Raw genomic sequence first — 13895 nt, 5'->3', positions numbered from 1 at the left:
TTTATTAACAATGTATATATATACCCAATAAACATAATTGTTAGAACTTAAATTTTATAAAGAATATAATATTTTATTATTATTATTATTGGGTGACCAATAAGTTCAATTTATCCTCTTTTTTTAATAGTATCATTATTGATTTTTAACTTACTTCGACTTGGAATTTTCTCAATCAAAACCAAAATCAGAGAGTGGGTTCAAGAAGAGTATTATGAGGTTGGGAAGGGCGAATAGAAACTGCATAAAAAACAAATAAATAATAAAGTCGATAAAAAGCCAAAATGAAATCCGATTTTGAAGTCCGTCGCTCTTGACATTTCCAATAAGAACAAAACAGAAGAGCCTTAAAACTCATTTACGATTTGATTTTGAAATCCATTGACCCTCTCGTTTTTTTTCTCCTTAATTTTTCTTCTTCTTTAGTTTAGTTAGCTGTTGTTGATGGGCCAATCACTATCGGCGGCGAAGCTGAGGAGCCGTCGAGATTGGGACCAACGCCAGAGGTCAAAACCGAAATCAACGTCTCTGATCTGTCCAATGCAAGCTGAGGAAGCTGAAGAGCGTGAACGAAGTAGCATAGATGGATCCTCGGATTTCATCTCGAATCTTCCCGACGAGTGTTTGGCTTCTATTTTTCAGTCTCTTAGTCCCGCTGACCGAAAACGATGCTGTCTCGTTTGCCGACGGTGGTTGATCATTGAAGGACAGAGTCGCCACCGTCTCTCCCTCAACGCACAATCAGATCTGCACCCTCTGATTCCTTGTATCTTCTCTCGCTTCGATGCCGTTACAAAACTGGCTCTCAAATGTGACCGTAGATCTGTTAGCATCGGCGATGAAGCGCTTGTTCTAATCTCCGAACGTTGTCGGAACCTGATTCGCCTTAAGCTACGAGCTTGCCGTGACTTGACCGATGCAGGAATGTCCGCATTCGCTAAAAACTGCATTGGTCTAAAGAAGCTCTCCTGTGGTTCTTGCTCTTTCGGAGCTAAAGGAATGAACGCCGTGCTAGACAACTGTCCAGCTCTCGAGGAACTCTCCGTGAAACGACTTCGTGGCATCACAGACGGTGCTGCTGCTGAGCCGATTGGTCCTGGTGTTGCAGCGGCGGCGTTGAAAACTATTTGCTTAAAAGAGCTTTACAATGGGCAGTGTTTTGGTCCGCTTATTATCGGTGCGAAGAATCTGAAATCTTTAAAACTATTTAGATGCTCTGGTGATTGGGACAAGCTTTTCCCTCTCATAGTGGAACGGGTCACGGATCTGATAGATATCCATATGGAGCGGATCCAAGTCAGTGATGTCGGTCTTGTGGCCATATCCAATTGTTCAAACCTAGAAATTCTTCACCTTGTTAAGACTCCCGAGTGTACCAACGCCGGACTCTCAGCTGTTGGAGAGAAGTGTAAATTGTTAAGGAAGCTTCACATTGATGGATGGAAAGCAAATCGAATAGGTGATCAAGGATTAATCGCTGTTGCAAAATCTTGCCCAAATTTGCAAGAACTAGTTCTTATTGGTCTTAATCCCACCAAATTGAGTTTGGAAATGCTTGCTTCGAATTGTCTGAATTTGGAACGGTTAGCCTTATGCGGTAGTGATACAGTTGGTGATGCAGAGATATCGTGTATTGCTGTGAAATGTATAGCTTTAAAGAAGCTTTGTATTAAGAGCTGCCCTGTTTCGGATCATGGAATGGAAGCACTTGCTACCGGTTGTCCTAATTTGATTAAAGTGAAGGTGAAGAAATGTAGAGGAGTTACCCCGGAAGGTGTGGATTGGTTAAGAGCAATTAGAGGAACACTCACGGTTAATTTGGATATTGGCGAACAACTAGTTGCAAGTGCTAGTGATGGTGGGGCACAAGATGATGGAGTTGAGTTTCCTCCGATGGTGGCAGGTCAAATTGGAACTCCTAGTATTGCTTCAAGTAGCATGGGGAGATCAACATCGTTTAAGTTTTTAGGGCTTTTGAGTGGGAGGAGTTTTGTGTCTTGCACTCTAAGGAGGTTGGCAAGTAGTAATGACTGTTCTCAGACTTAAGTTGGATGGGTGAGCCGAAATTGCAACGACAAAGAGTAAAAAAATGAAAGCACGCCTCTTGAACTGTTTACATTAATTTTTTTGTATTGTAGTTCTCCTTTGTTTGTGTATTTAATTCAATGCTGTGTGCTGATGATTTCCTTTTGCATTCATCTTCATTTTCAATTTGATAGTTTAAATTTACATTCTTCTAACTCTCTTGGATCTTAGTTTCTTTATTTAGCAATCTGTCTCTGTCTTCATTCTTCACAACTATAGTTATCCTACACAGGAATTTAAAGAAAGTATTCTGATGCATTAGTTAAGATCTCTTTAATATTTAGCTTCCAATTCTTTTGTTGTATATTGATATGGTAATATGATGCATATGACATGCCTATCTCTGTTACCTGAACATTTTAGTTTCTGAAGTATCTTGTGTTTTTTATATCTCTGTTTGATACATATTTGAACATGGATATGTGGTATGATCCTTCAAATATAAGAAAAAAATCTTGATTTAGTATGCTTGTGTTGGATGCATACTAATATCCAAGACTCATCCCAAGTTGAGGTATGATGTTCGGTACTGATTCTATTGTGAGTGTAACTCCTTTTCTGTATGATTGTCTGTATCATCGGTCGAGGTTTTTGCATTATATTCAATTTTCAAATATAGAAAAGATTTGATAGGAATCCCGTCAGTATTGCGTTGCTATTATATGAGCCCCTTCATTTATATGGTTTATGATGCTTTTGCGATGGCTTGTTGATCTGCAATATTAAGTGGTTTATGGGTTAGAAATTGCACTAGAATCACTTATTGAGCAGCCTGTGGATCTTTAACCATACTTCCACTTATGTAATCATGCATGCATGAATTTGTTACTTCTATTGCTGGGGACATGTTCTTGAAGTTTTGACACTTTCAGTGTTTAGCTCTAATCTGGGATTCAAATGGGGGGATGAGCGGCTGTATCACGATTGCTATTTAGCGGCACCGCCTCCCTCTGCCACCACTATTCAACAAAATAGTGCCGTAAATGTTATTGACGACAAAAGTGGTCGGCAACTGCCATGATTTTCATTGTAACTGAAAATAATGGCAATAACGAACCAAATCACTTCCGTTTGAGGGGAAAAAATCTTGACAATATTTTTCATCAAAACTAGTAGAGTTTTTAAGCTTATGTGGGATCTGAGTTAGGGGCAAAGAAAATGAGAGTGTAAGCAAGAGAGCAAAGAAAAAGATGAGAAAATAAAATCTGCAGAAAGCAAAACAGCAGAAAAAGGGAAAGTTGAAAGACATGAAAGACTTCGAAAGGTTTCTGACCCAGAAAGAAATGCAAAGGCGATTTGGTTGGATAAATTATCCAATCAAAGTCGACTTTAAGAGTACTTTGCTTTAAAACATAATTATCAGAATATGTAATATTGATTATGTAATATTATTATATCTGATTTATTTGACCGAATTTTAAAATTATATAATTTGATTGATAAAACATAGCGTAAACTATACATATGGTCACTGATTGTTTGAGTAAATTTTATTTTTATAATAAAACTTTAAAAGTAATAAATTAATTATTAATATTATTGATTTGTAGTAAATTGGTCACTCAATAATAACGGTTGATAACGTAGGTGAAGAAAAGTTTATTTAGATTTAAACATTCCCATACTGTTCATTCGCTTTAATGCTTCTCCCAACCAAACAGTTAATAAAGAAATAAGGGTAAACTACATAGATGTATTTTTATTTTTTTCACTGAAGTTTCAAAAATAACAAACTGATTATTAACGTTATTGATTCATAACATATTAGTCACTTGACGTAAACAGTCGTTATTGTGAGTAAGAGAAAACTGATGTGGCGCGTTATCTACTGATATAGCACCATTTGACCATTATTTTGACCCTCTCTCTTTCATCTCCACTTTCCTGTCTCTTCACTTCTTTTAACTCTTCAAAACCCACAATTTTTCTTCAATATTTCTTCTTCGTTCTCACGCTTGTACATGCACTACTCCAAAAAGAAAAACAAAGAAGCCATGCTCCAGTTGAAGGCCGATTACTACGTCATCCCAAGGCAGAACTTAAAGCAGCATTTGCACAAGTGATATGCATACGAATAGATTGCTTAAATTCTCCATCCAACGAAGCGAATAGCAATAGAATTACGAAAATGCTTTAAGCATATCAATTATGAAAGTAAGGCATAAGCTACCTGAAGCCTAATAATGTGTTACGTGAGAAATGGAAGAGCTTAATGTTCAAACGTCATAAGTAACTCGAGACTAATACATAATTGCATATATTTTAAGAGAGAAAACATGTCAGAGATTGACGTGAGAGGAAGTATCCTCATTTAATTGATTATGAAGTGATTCTTGTGTAGGAAAGTTACTTTGATTGGCCTTATGTGACAAATGTGATATGTACAGCCTCTGGACACTATTGTAAAGCTTAAAGTTCGGATCTTACCGCTCGCAGGTTAGGAGATTGGATATGTTCGAGACCGTTGCGGCAGGACTTCCAGCACCATCTCATCATAGTACAATATCATTTACTTTAGAGGGCTTGTCTATTCACATGGCCCTTATTTGTGTTTAAAGGTGTAAATGAATCGAGCTTCAACGAATAAAATTATGTTCGTAATAGTCATTTATTTTTAAAGGTGTTCATGTTCGATTCGTGTTCCTTTAAATTTTAATATCGTGTTCGTGTTCTTTTATTTATTTTTGAATGTGTTCATATTCATTCGTTTAGTATTCGTGAACATATCCGTTAATGTTCGACAACCAACACTCTTTTAACTCATTTGTAAGCTAAAGAAAAAAGGTGAAATTGTTGCATTAGTCCCTAAGTTCCTTAAGCTTCACAGTTTGAGCTCCAAAGTTCACCTTATGTTAAATTTAATCTCTATCTTAACAAATATTTAAAATGTAAAAAAGAAAAAGAAAAGAATATGTGAACTAAGTAAATGAGTTTATAAATGACACGATAATCTTGTTCATGATTAAAAATGAACCAAAACACATATTTGTTCGTGTTCATTAGTTTATTAAATGAATATAAAAATTTTGTTCATACTCGTTTATCTAACTTAATAAACCAACGTTATACCAATGATTCACGTACAATTCATCAAACACTCTACTCATTTACCCCTATGTGTGTCCTGATATATAAACTCTATTGATAGTTGGATTGCTTTGATTTATATTAAATTATCATGAAACTCCGATTTAATACAAATATTATATAACTGTTAATGATATCATATTTTGATATATTAATATTAAGATGTGGAGCTATAATAAAAAAAAATATTTAAAATTTAGTAGCTGCTTGATGACCCAATATAATATCTTAAATTCATCATATTGTGGATGGATTTGGTATATTACCATAAATATTATACGATTAAAAACACGAACACCAATCCATTTTAAATTATGTGTATTATTGTTATGATATAGTTTCATGTAATATGGTTAGGTTAGTTCAATGGTAATGAAGCATTAAGAAGTTTTAGGCCTAATTTCATTCCATTTTACTAGTGAGTTTTATCTTAATTTACTCTACTAACTCATCTTAATTGTAATGTTAGGTAGAGGGTGAGCATCAGGTCTTAAGTTGGCATGCCTATATTTTCAAAATAATAGTAACAAGGTTGGCATGCCTATATTTTCAAAATAATAGTAACAAGGTTGGCATGCCTACCGCCACATGATTCCAAAACTTTGGTTGGCTTGCTTCTTTCTTCTTTGAATTTAGTAGGATTGGGTCAGGTTAAATTTAGAACTAAAAAAGAAACTAAAATAATATTATAATTACCATTTATATATTTAAAGATAATTATAATAATATTCTTCTCTATGTTTTATCTAAAAAAAATAAAGTATATATATTAATCAAATTATTTTTGTCATTAAATGTATAATGAATGTTAACCTACTTATAATACAGTCACCCATGGTGTACTCGTTTCCAAATTGATCCATTCTTTTCATTTTCTTTTTCGTTTTCGTTTTTGCTCTGTAACAGAAATAGAGCCGCCGTGAAGTCCGATGTTTTTCCTTTTCTTCTGGAAAATAAAAAGGTTGAAATCTTTTACAAGTCCCTATACTATAGGTAAATTATAGATTTAGTCTCTATAGTTTGATATTTTTAATCTTGTACTTTTAACAATTTAAAATTTCGGTTCTGGCTCAAATGATAGTTATTAATTTCATCAAATTTTACTATCAATTTGTGTACTTTGTAAGTTTAATATTTAATAATTTTAAAATTTTAAAGAGTATAAGATCAAAAGTGACCAAATTAGAATACAGAGACTACTGCATAAATCATTTATAGCATAAAGTCTCAAAATCTGTAATGCTTGGTATCCATGAAAATTGTGGAACTGCTAAATAATATCCTACACTAGGCAATGGGGCATTTTTTTCCCGCAATGTATGTGCCCTAAAAAAATGAAATAATTTTAATTTTTTCTTCTATGGTTCGTGTGATGATTACAAGTTATTATATGTTAAAAATTCTCTTAATTTATTAAGAATAAATGTACACACCTTACCGACATTTGCTTGAACCTTAAACCCAAAACTCTTAGATAGAACAACATTCTCTTTAACTACTTACATCGCTTGATTGATTACAAACTAAATAAGAAGAGAACATTAATTTTCAAGTAAAATACATAATTGATATATGAAGCAACTTTAAAAACAGGATATATTAATCAACTTGTAGAATCCATTGTTATATGATGCCATAATATATACAAATACTCTATCTCCTTCCCAAGTACACCATCACCATGGATAAATACCAAATTATTATATACATAATAAGCCATCTAAGTAACTTTTATAAACCAGAGAGATTGTCAAAGAACTGTCGGGCTTTCCTTCATTCTCTCCCTTTTAGCCATCAGCCACTGCATTACAGTACCAGGCTTCGACTTAAGCAATGATCTTTCTGCCTAAATTTCCGAGTGCCCAGAATGGCTTGGCCGGGGTGCGCTTGAGTGCCTTCACTCCCAACGGGTTGCCCTTGCTCTGTGAAACAAATTCGATAAGAGTTAGTAACTTCCAACATAAGTAGAGCGAAAGGATCGATCGTTTTGAATTTGAGCATACCATCAAGCAGGTGCCTTTATCGACGTTGCAGACAGGGTAGTCATGAGGGCAGCAGCTGTAGTGGTCATCGCAGCAAGTGGCACCCTCGAGTGGGCAGCATCCCCAAGCAAAGCAGTAGTTATAGTACTCGTAGATGCAGCAGCAGGTAGTCACCTCAGGGCAGCTATAATAGTTGTCACACACGGTAGGAGGCTGTATGGGGGACGGTGGAGACGGACCAGGATTAGGAGGATTTTCACTCGTTTTGATCGGATAAGAGGGTTCAATTGCGATTCCACATTTGCCGGTTACGGAATTGGCAACGTTTCTGGCCATTCTGATGTAGCCTGCCTCTCCCCAGCTGCTTCCCCATGAGTTCTTTACAATCCAATAGTCTTTACCATTCTCTGTGCCGTATCCAACAACAGTCACACCATGGTCTAGTTGTGTTCCACATCTTCCATCAAATATACCCTGCAAAAAACCATAATCATACGATGCACAAATTTCAGATTTAAGAAGATTATTGTTCTTTCATGATCAAAACGACATTTATTGAATGGTGTTCGGACAGAAACTAGCAATTTTGATGTATGCAGAATGCCAGAATCTTACCGAATCATATAACTGGAAACTCATGCCTCCTCCTTCAATGGCAACACTAATCGGTTGATTCGAAACGGCCTTTTCCAATGCTTTCTCGTTATTTGCCGGAACATCCTCGTAATCGTCGATTCTAACAACATTGGCCTTTTGCTGCAGGGTGATTGAAAACACCAAGAGTCAGTATAAGGGAAATGAAATTCGATATATTCAACTCGAAAAATATAAAATATACCCTGTAAGAGTCGCATCTACCGTCACGACCAGTGTAAGGGTAATCTTCTTCGGTGTCGATGCCACCATTTTTAATGATGAATTCAAAGGCATAGTCCATGAGACCCCCATTGCAACCTTCATTGTAGGATGTATCACAATCCACCAACTCCTGCTCGGATAGTGAAATGAGTTCACCTGTAACAAGTTTGTTTATGCCTTCAACTGCAGCAATAGTTGAAAAGGCCCAGCAACTCCCTGTATTTAACATTGAATAGTCAATAAAAATAATAACTAAAAAAAATACTTAGTTGAAAATTAAATATTCAAATTGTACCTCTTATTTATTCTAGGTGTTAAAAAAAATTAGTATAATTACGTGTCTAATGTTTCAAAGTTATTATTTAAGGCGTTTGTCCATTAACAAACGTTAAAAAGATTATTATCTAATCAGTACTTGACCCATAACATGTTACTTTAATTTTAAAATTTAAGGATTTAAGAATTATAGATGGAAGGGCTTTCGAGAAACTAGGAAATTTTCAAAAAAATATTATTAACTAGAAATTAATATCACGTTAAAATAAATTTTAATTGATGAATTTTTTAATGGGATAATCTTCAAATAATAATAAAATTTTATGCATCTTAAATATTAAGGTGTAAAAAGAATTTTTTTTTTTAATAATACGATATAATTATAAGATTGATCTTGTAAAGAAAATAATATTTATTTTAATTATTAAGATGGTTTTATGGTTAAATTTTATTTCATTAAAAATAGAAAATTTAAATCCATGATTCAGTGGAATAAGACCTGAACCTTCGTGCAAGACTGAGACACCTTAATCCTTACCCCACCGTAAGAAGACAACTAAAGTACTGACTCACACACAACAATATCATGAAAATGAAACACAGGTACTACGAATTTTATATCAGAAGACGGTAATTAATAGAGGGTTAAAAAAGACTTACCGCAACTTCCTTGATCTTTGACTTCAGCAACAGCTCCTTTTTCTCTCCAATCAACGGAATCAGGCAACTCTTCACCGACAAGCGGCTTGTACCGATCACTCGCCTTTGAAAGCTTCCGTTCGGGTTTCTTGACTCCCAAGTACGTGCCTCTGTACTCCTCGTTGGTGAGATCGGCGAACCGGTTCAAACCAACCTTAAAACTGTGACTCTCATCGGCGTTGTGTTCGTCGATGAACCTGAGATTATCCTTGAAAATCTGGAACCTCTTTTCTTTCTCTCCCAACCCGTTGTATGTTTTTCCATGCTTTACGAGCCACTCCTCGTACATGGCCATAACTTCACCGTCTGTTCTCCAACTGGACTTTGACTTGTCGGGATGAGTTTTGTCGTATGAGATTATGGACATGTCGGAAGCTGATGATAAAGAAAACATCATCAGCAAAAGCATCGCCATAATCGATCGCTGAGAACCCATGTTTTCTGAAAAGAGAAAAGAAATAGGAATTTTGAATGTGTGGGGGAGAAGAAAGGCGAAAGACAGTGGGTTTATAAAGAAAGAAATAATATAACTAACCATATATGAAACTTGGTAAATTCAGTGTATTAGCAGGTGGAGAAGAAACAAAAATGAAAAATGGGAATTTAATAAATCTAATTAAAATACTGTATAAATAAAAATGTTTAATTCGCGATTTATCCTCTAACTTATATATATTTTTGGATAAGCTTTAATTCCATAATTTCCAAAAAGTTATGACGATTTAATAAAATCTTGATAATAATGTGTTTTATTTTTGTAATGAATGACAATATCTGTCTTATATCAAATTTTTATTAGTTAGGTTTTTCTTTTTAAAATATATTTTCAAATAGTAAAGAGTTTAACTAAATTTTTAGGATAAAAACAATAATAGGAGAGATTTAATCTAATTTAAAATCTGATTTCGAATATAATTGATTGGATATTAGGTCTAATAGAAAAAGGGTAAAAAATATAGGTATGTAAATAAAAGATGGAGTAAAATTGAGGAGCAAGTGATGAATAAGTCCAAAGATGGATACGGAGTTGACACCAGTGGAGCCGAGATGCATGTGGAGATGTGATAGGTTAGAGGAAAAAGCAAAAGAGTGACAGAAGCCCACGGAAATAGAAGCTTTTTTGTAATTATTCGTTTTACACAAATGTTTTTCAATTTCTACCTCTGCAAAACTTTAATTGATTTTGAGTGAATTTGCATTGCCCACGTACTTCACCTTTCAACTTTCCAAAACAATTGTAATAAATACCATAACAAACTTATACATACAATAAAAAAAAAAATATATATATATATATATATATACTTAATAAAAAGTAAATAAAACCAAATTTCATTATTTTCAGGCGATTTTACTCAAAAATTTTCTTTACAGGTTTTTAATTATTTATCACATACCGTTTTAGAAAATTTTACTAATTTAGAACCTTTTGCAAATCTGTGTCTTTTTAGGATGGTTGCTAAATTCATAAAATAATTGAAATAATGTCTGACAAGTAATTAATTTTTGTTAGGGTGATTTTTGTGTAAAAATACCACAAAATATTAAGGAATTTTGTTTTTTTAAATATAAATAATATTTAATTAGTCAATCGTTTTTATTTCTTATCTTTTAAAAAATTAAGTCATATGATCATAAAAAAAGCATGTATCTTTTATACTTATCATTTTCTTTAAATAATTTTTTTTAATAACATTTTTCATTAAATCCTGAAAATAAGACAATAAAATATATTTTTTCTTCAATAATAATGAAAAATAGTGACAATAAATTTTGTCTCGTCTCTTGATTTAGTTATTATTTAACCAATAAATTTGTGATGTTTACCCTACACAAAACCGACGTTGACCTTGATAATTGAGTTTTTCATCATTGATTTTTCAAAAAATTATTTTTTATATTATATTTTTAATTCGTTTTATTTTGATAATTGAGTCATTAATTCGTATTTTTTTACTGGCATCACACGTTAATAAAAATTTAATGAGTTCATGCTAGTGAACCTTTAAATGTGTGTCATCCCCTTAAACAACGTATCTCTTTAAACTAGAAGTGGTTTATAATAATTCACTAATTATCCATTTAATCAGCGTATCAAAAACATATTAAAATATATATTTATAAGAAGTTTATACTCACTATATATATTATCTAAACGTATCTAAAAATAACTTTGAAACCCAATTAAATTTAAAAACGTATTCAACACAAAAATGTTGATTAAATAATGATAAAATTAAGAGACTATATAAAGTTTGTTGGCACTATTTTATAATTATTATTATTATTGAAGAAAAATGTATTTTATTATCTTATTTTCAGGATTTAATGAAAATTTTTATTAAAAAAGAAAAAATAATTACTTGAATAAAATGATAAGTGTGAAAAACATGTGATTTTCTTTAAGGTCATAGAACTTAATTTTTCAGAAGATAAGAAAAAAAAATAATTTGCTAATTAAATTTTATTTTTTTTCTAAAAAAACAAAACAAACTATTTCTTTAATATTCCGTAATTTTTTACACAAAAATCACCATAACGATTATTTGTCAGATACTGTTTCAAAAAAAATACGTATCTAGCACCCATCCAGAAAGTAAGCACCAACGCAGATATGCAAAAGTGATAGATGGGTAAATTTTTTTAAAATGATACTTGACAAATAATTAAAACATGTCACGATAATTTTTAGGCAAGTCTTATTTTCATTTGAAATAATATAATTGCTTATACATAATTACACAAGAATAAAATATTAAATAGCAGAAAATATATTTTAATTAAGATTGCGTCTAATTTTAGGAAATTATGATTATTTGGTGGAAGTTTATGACTGGGCCACCGGAGGCTACTTTGTCATGGATGAGGGGCCTATAAGGAATAATTGACATCGATGAATTTTGGTCCGCCTGCTGACCTCCTTACATTTCGCTTTCATTATGAATATGATAAGCTCTCACTAATTGAGTTATTCACGGCATCTCATTTTCTTATATTAAACAAATTCAATGCAAATATCAATAACATACTCTTCTACGAAACAATATGTTTTAATTATGTACACTGTGTATAAATTAAATAATTTCAGTGATTAAAAAATTATTATTATTATTTTGAGGTTTTAAATTCAAGCATTCTATATATATATATATAGATATTAATGTTTAATATCAATCGATTGAAAGTTTTTGAATAATCAATTTTTTATATTCACATCATATTAATAAAAAACTATATACACTGAGTCATTAATGATAAATTTAAATAATGAACGTTATTATTGATTAAAAACAATTAACTTTAATTCAACATATTCATTATTTTTTTCTATCAATCTAATCTTATAAAAAAATAAAATTAAAAAATTTGAGAGTAAAAATATCATAGTTCATCATAATTATTATGTGAATCAAACTCAGTCATTTGTGGATATTTAAGTCGATAAGGTTATAGAATATCATTTGGGTTTATTTTGAAAGAAAAAATAACATTGTGGCATTGACCCCAAAAGTGAGATGGGCCATAGGATATTACCATTTTACCAATGTTGTTGTACCCGCAATGTTGACTATTTAAATTAATTGGAATGGAGAACTTACCGAACCTTTTAAACCTTCTAGGGGATCAGACAAGGAGATCCGTTGTCACCTTACGTTTTTGTGATCTGCATGGAAAGATTAGCACAAGAGATTAAGTTAACTGTGCAACAAGGAAGCTGGAAACCTATTAAATTGTCTAAAAATGGGCCTAACATCTCTCACATTTTCTTTGCAGATGATATAACTCTCTTCGCGGAAACTGATAATTCCCAAATTGAAGTTATTCAGAATACAGATTCTGTTGCAGCTCAGGACAAAAAGTTAACTTGCAAAAATCCAGCATCTATTACTCCAACAATGTTGATGCACAAATCAGAAATTCTATTACCAATAAGCTTAACATTAAGGAGGTGGATAACCTTGGAATATACCTGGGAGTTCCTATGCTACACAATCGGATCAATAAACACACTTACAACAATATTATCCAAAGAGTAAAGGATAGACTCACAGAATGGAAAGCTAAAGCATTATCCCTGGCAGGAAGAATTATGCTCGCCAAATCGGTTCTTTCTTCAATTATTGCATACACAATGCAGTCAATTTTAATCCCTAAAGGAGTTTGCAATGAGCTGGAAAGACTTACCAGAAATTTCATCTGGGGAGATACAAATGAGCATAAAGGATCACATCTAGTAAATTGGGACACTTTATGCATACCTGTAAAAGGAGGGGGACAAGGATTTAAGAAACTAAGGAGCCAAAATGAGGCATTTATTTTTAAACTTGCGTATAAACTCATTAACATAACTGATCTTTTGTGGGTGCATGTGATGAGAAGAAAATACAAAATGAAGGAAGACATACCTGAAGAGCTTAAAAAAAGGGGTGGATCACAACTATGGAATCATATATGTTCCTTATGGCCTAAGTTTAAACAAAATTTATGCTGGAATATTGGCAATGGAAAGCAAGTGGAATTCTGGAATGACAAATGGCTAGACAGTAAAGAACCCCTATCCAGACTATGCATTCAACCAAAGGAAGTGGAAAATGACAGATCAAAAGTTAAGGAGTGGATCAACCAGAATGGTACTTGAGACTGGAACAGACTAACAAAGCTTCTCCCGGTCCAAGCCATCAATAAGATAAAAGATACACCACCTCCAGTGGAAGAGTACATTACTGATTCCCCGGGCTGGATCCTCTCGAAAAAAAAGGTTTTCTTGGTGAGTTATGCATACAAATGGATTCTGAATATTAACAGTATTATGAAAGAAAAGCTATGGAGCAGTATTGCTAAACACAAGAACATTTTCAGGGTCAAAACATTCTTATGGCTTATTGGGAGAAATAAAAATCTGACTAA

General features: G+C 32.8%; 2 protein-coding genes across 2 annotated transcripts; one reads left to right on the top strand and one right to left on the bottom strand.

Moving 5' to 3' along the window:
* Positions 1 to 273: 273 nt before the first annotated feature.
* Positions 274 to 2207, top strand: LOC120160871 (F-box protein At1g47056-like). The gene has a single exon (XM_039171198.1). The coding sequence runs from the start codon at positions 445 to 447 to the stop codon at positions 2044 to 2046; it is 1602 nt and encodes a 533-aa protein (XP_039027129.1). The 5' UTR covers positions 274 to 444; the 3' UTR covers positions 2047 to 2207.
* Positions 2208 to 6951: 4744 nt separating this feature from the next.
* On the bottom strand, positions 6952 to 9484 carry LOC120160843 (cysteine proteinase RD21A-like). Its single transcript, XM_039171165.1, has 5 exons — positions 8949 to 9484; positions 7993 to 8228; positions 7770 to 7910; positions 7176 to 7628; positions 6952 to 7094 (listed from the first exon to the last, which is right to left on the bottom strand). Exons 1-5 carry the CDS (start codon positions 9421 to 9423, stop codon positions 6999 to 7001), a joined length of 1401 nt encoding a protein of 466 aa, XP_039027096.1. The 5' UTR covers positions 9424 to 9484; the 3' UTR covers positions 6952 to 6998.
* Positions 9485 to 13895: the final 4411 nt, after the last annotated feature.

The sequence above is a fragment of the Hibiscus syriacus genome, unplaced genomic scaffold (genome assembly GCF_006381635.1).
Source record: "Hibiscus syriacus cultivar Baekdansim isolate YM2019G1 unplaced genomic scaffold, ASM638163v2 tig00111393_pilon, whole genome shotgun sequence".
Classification (NCBI taxonomy): domain Eukaryota; kingdom Viridiplantae; phylum Streptophyta; class Magnoliopsida; order Malvales; family Malvaceae; genus Hibiscus; species Hibiscus syriacus.
The sequence above is the reverse complement of the archived record's forward strand: the minus strand, read 5'-3'. Positions and strand labels throughout refer to the sequence as shown.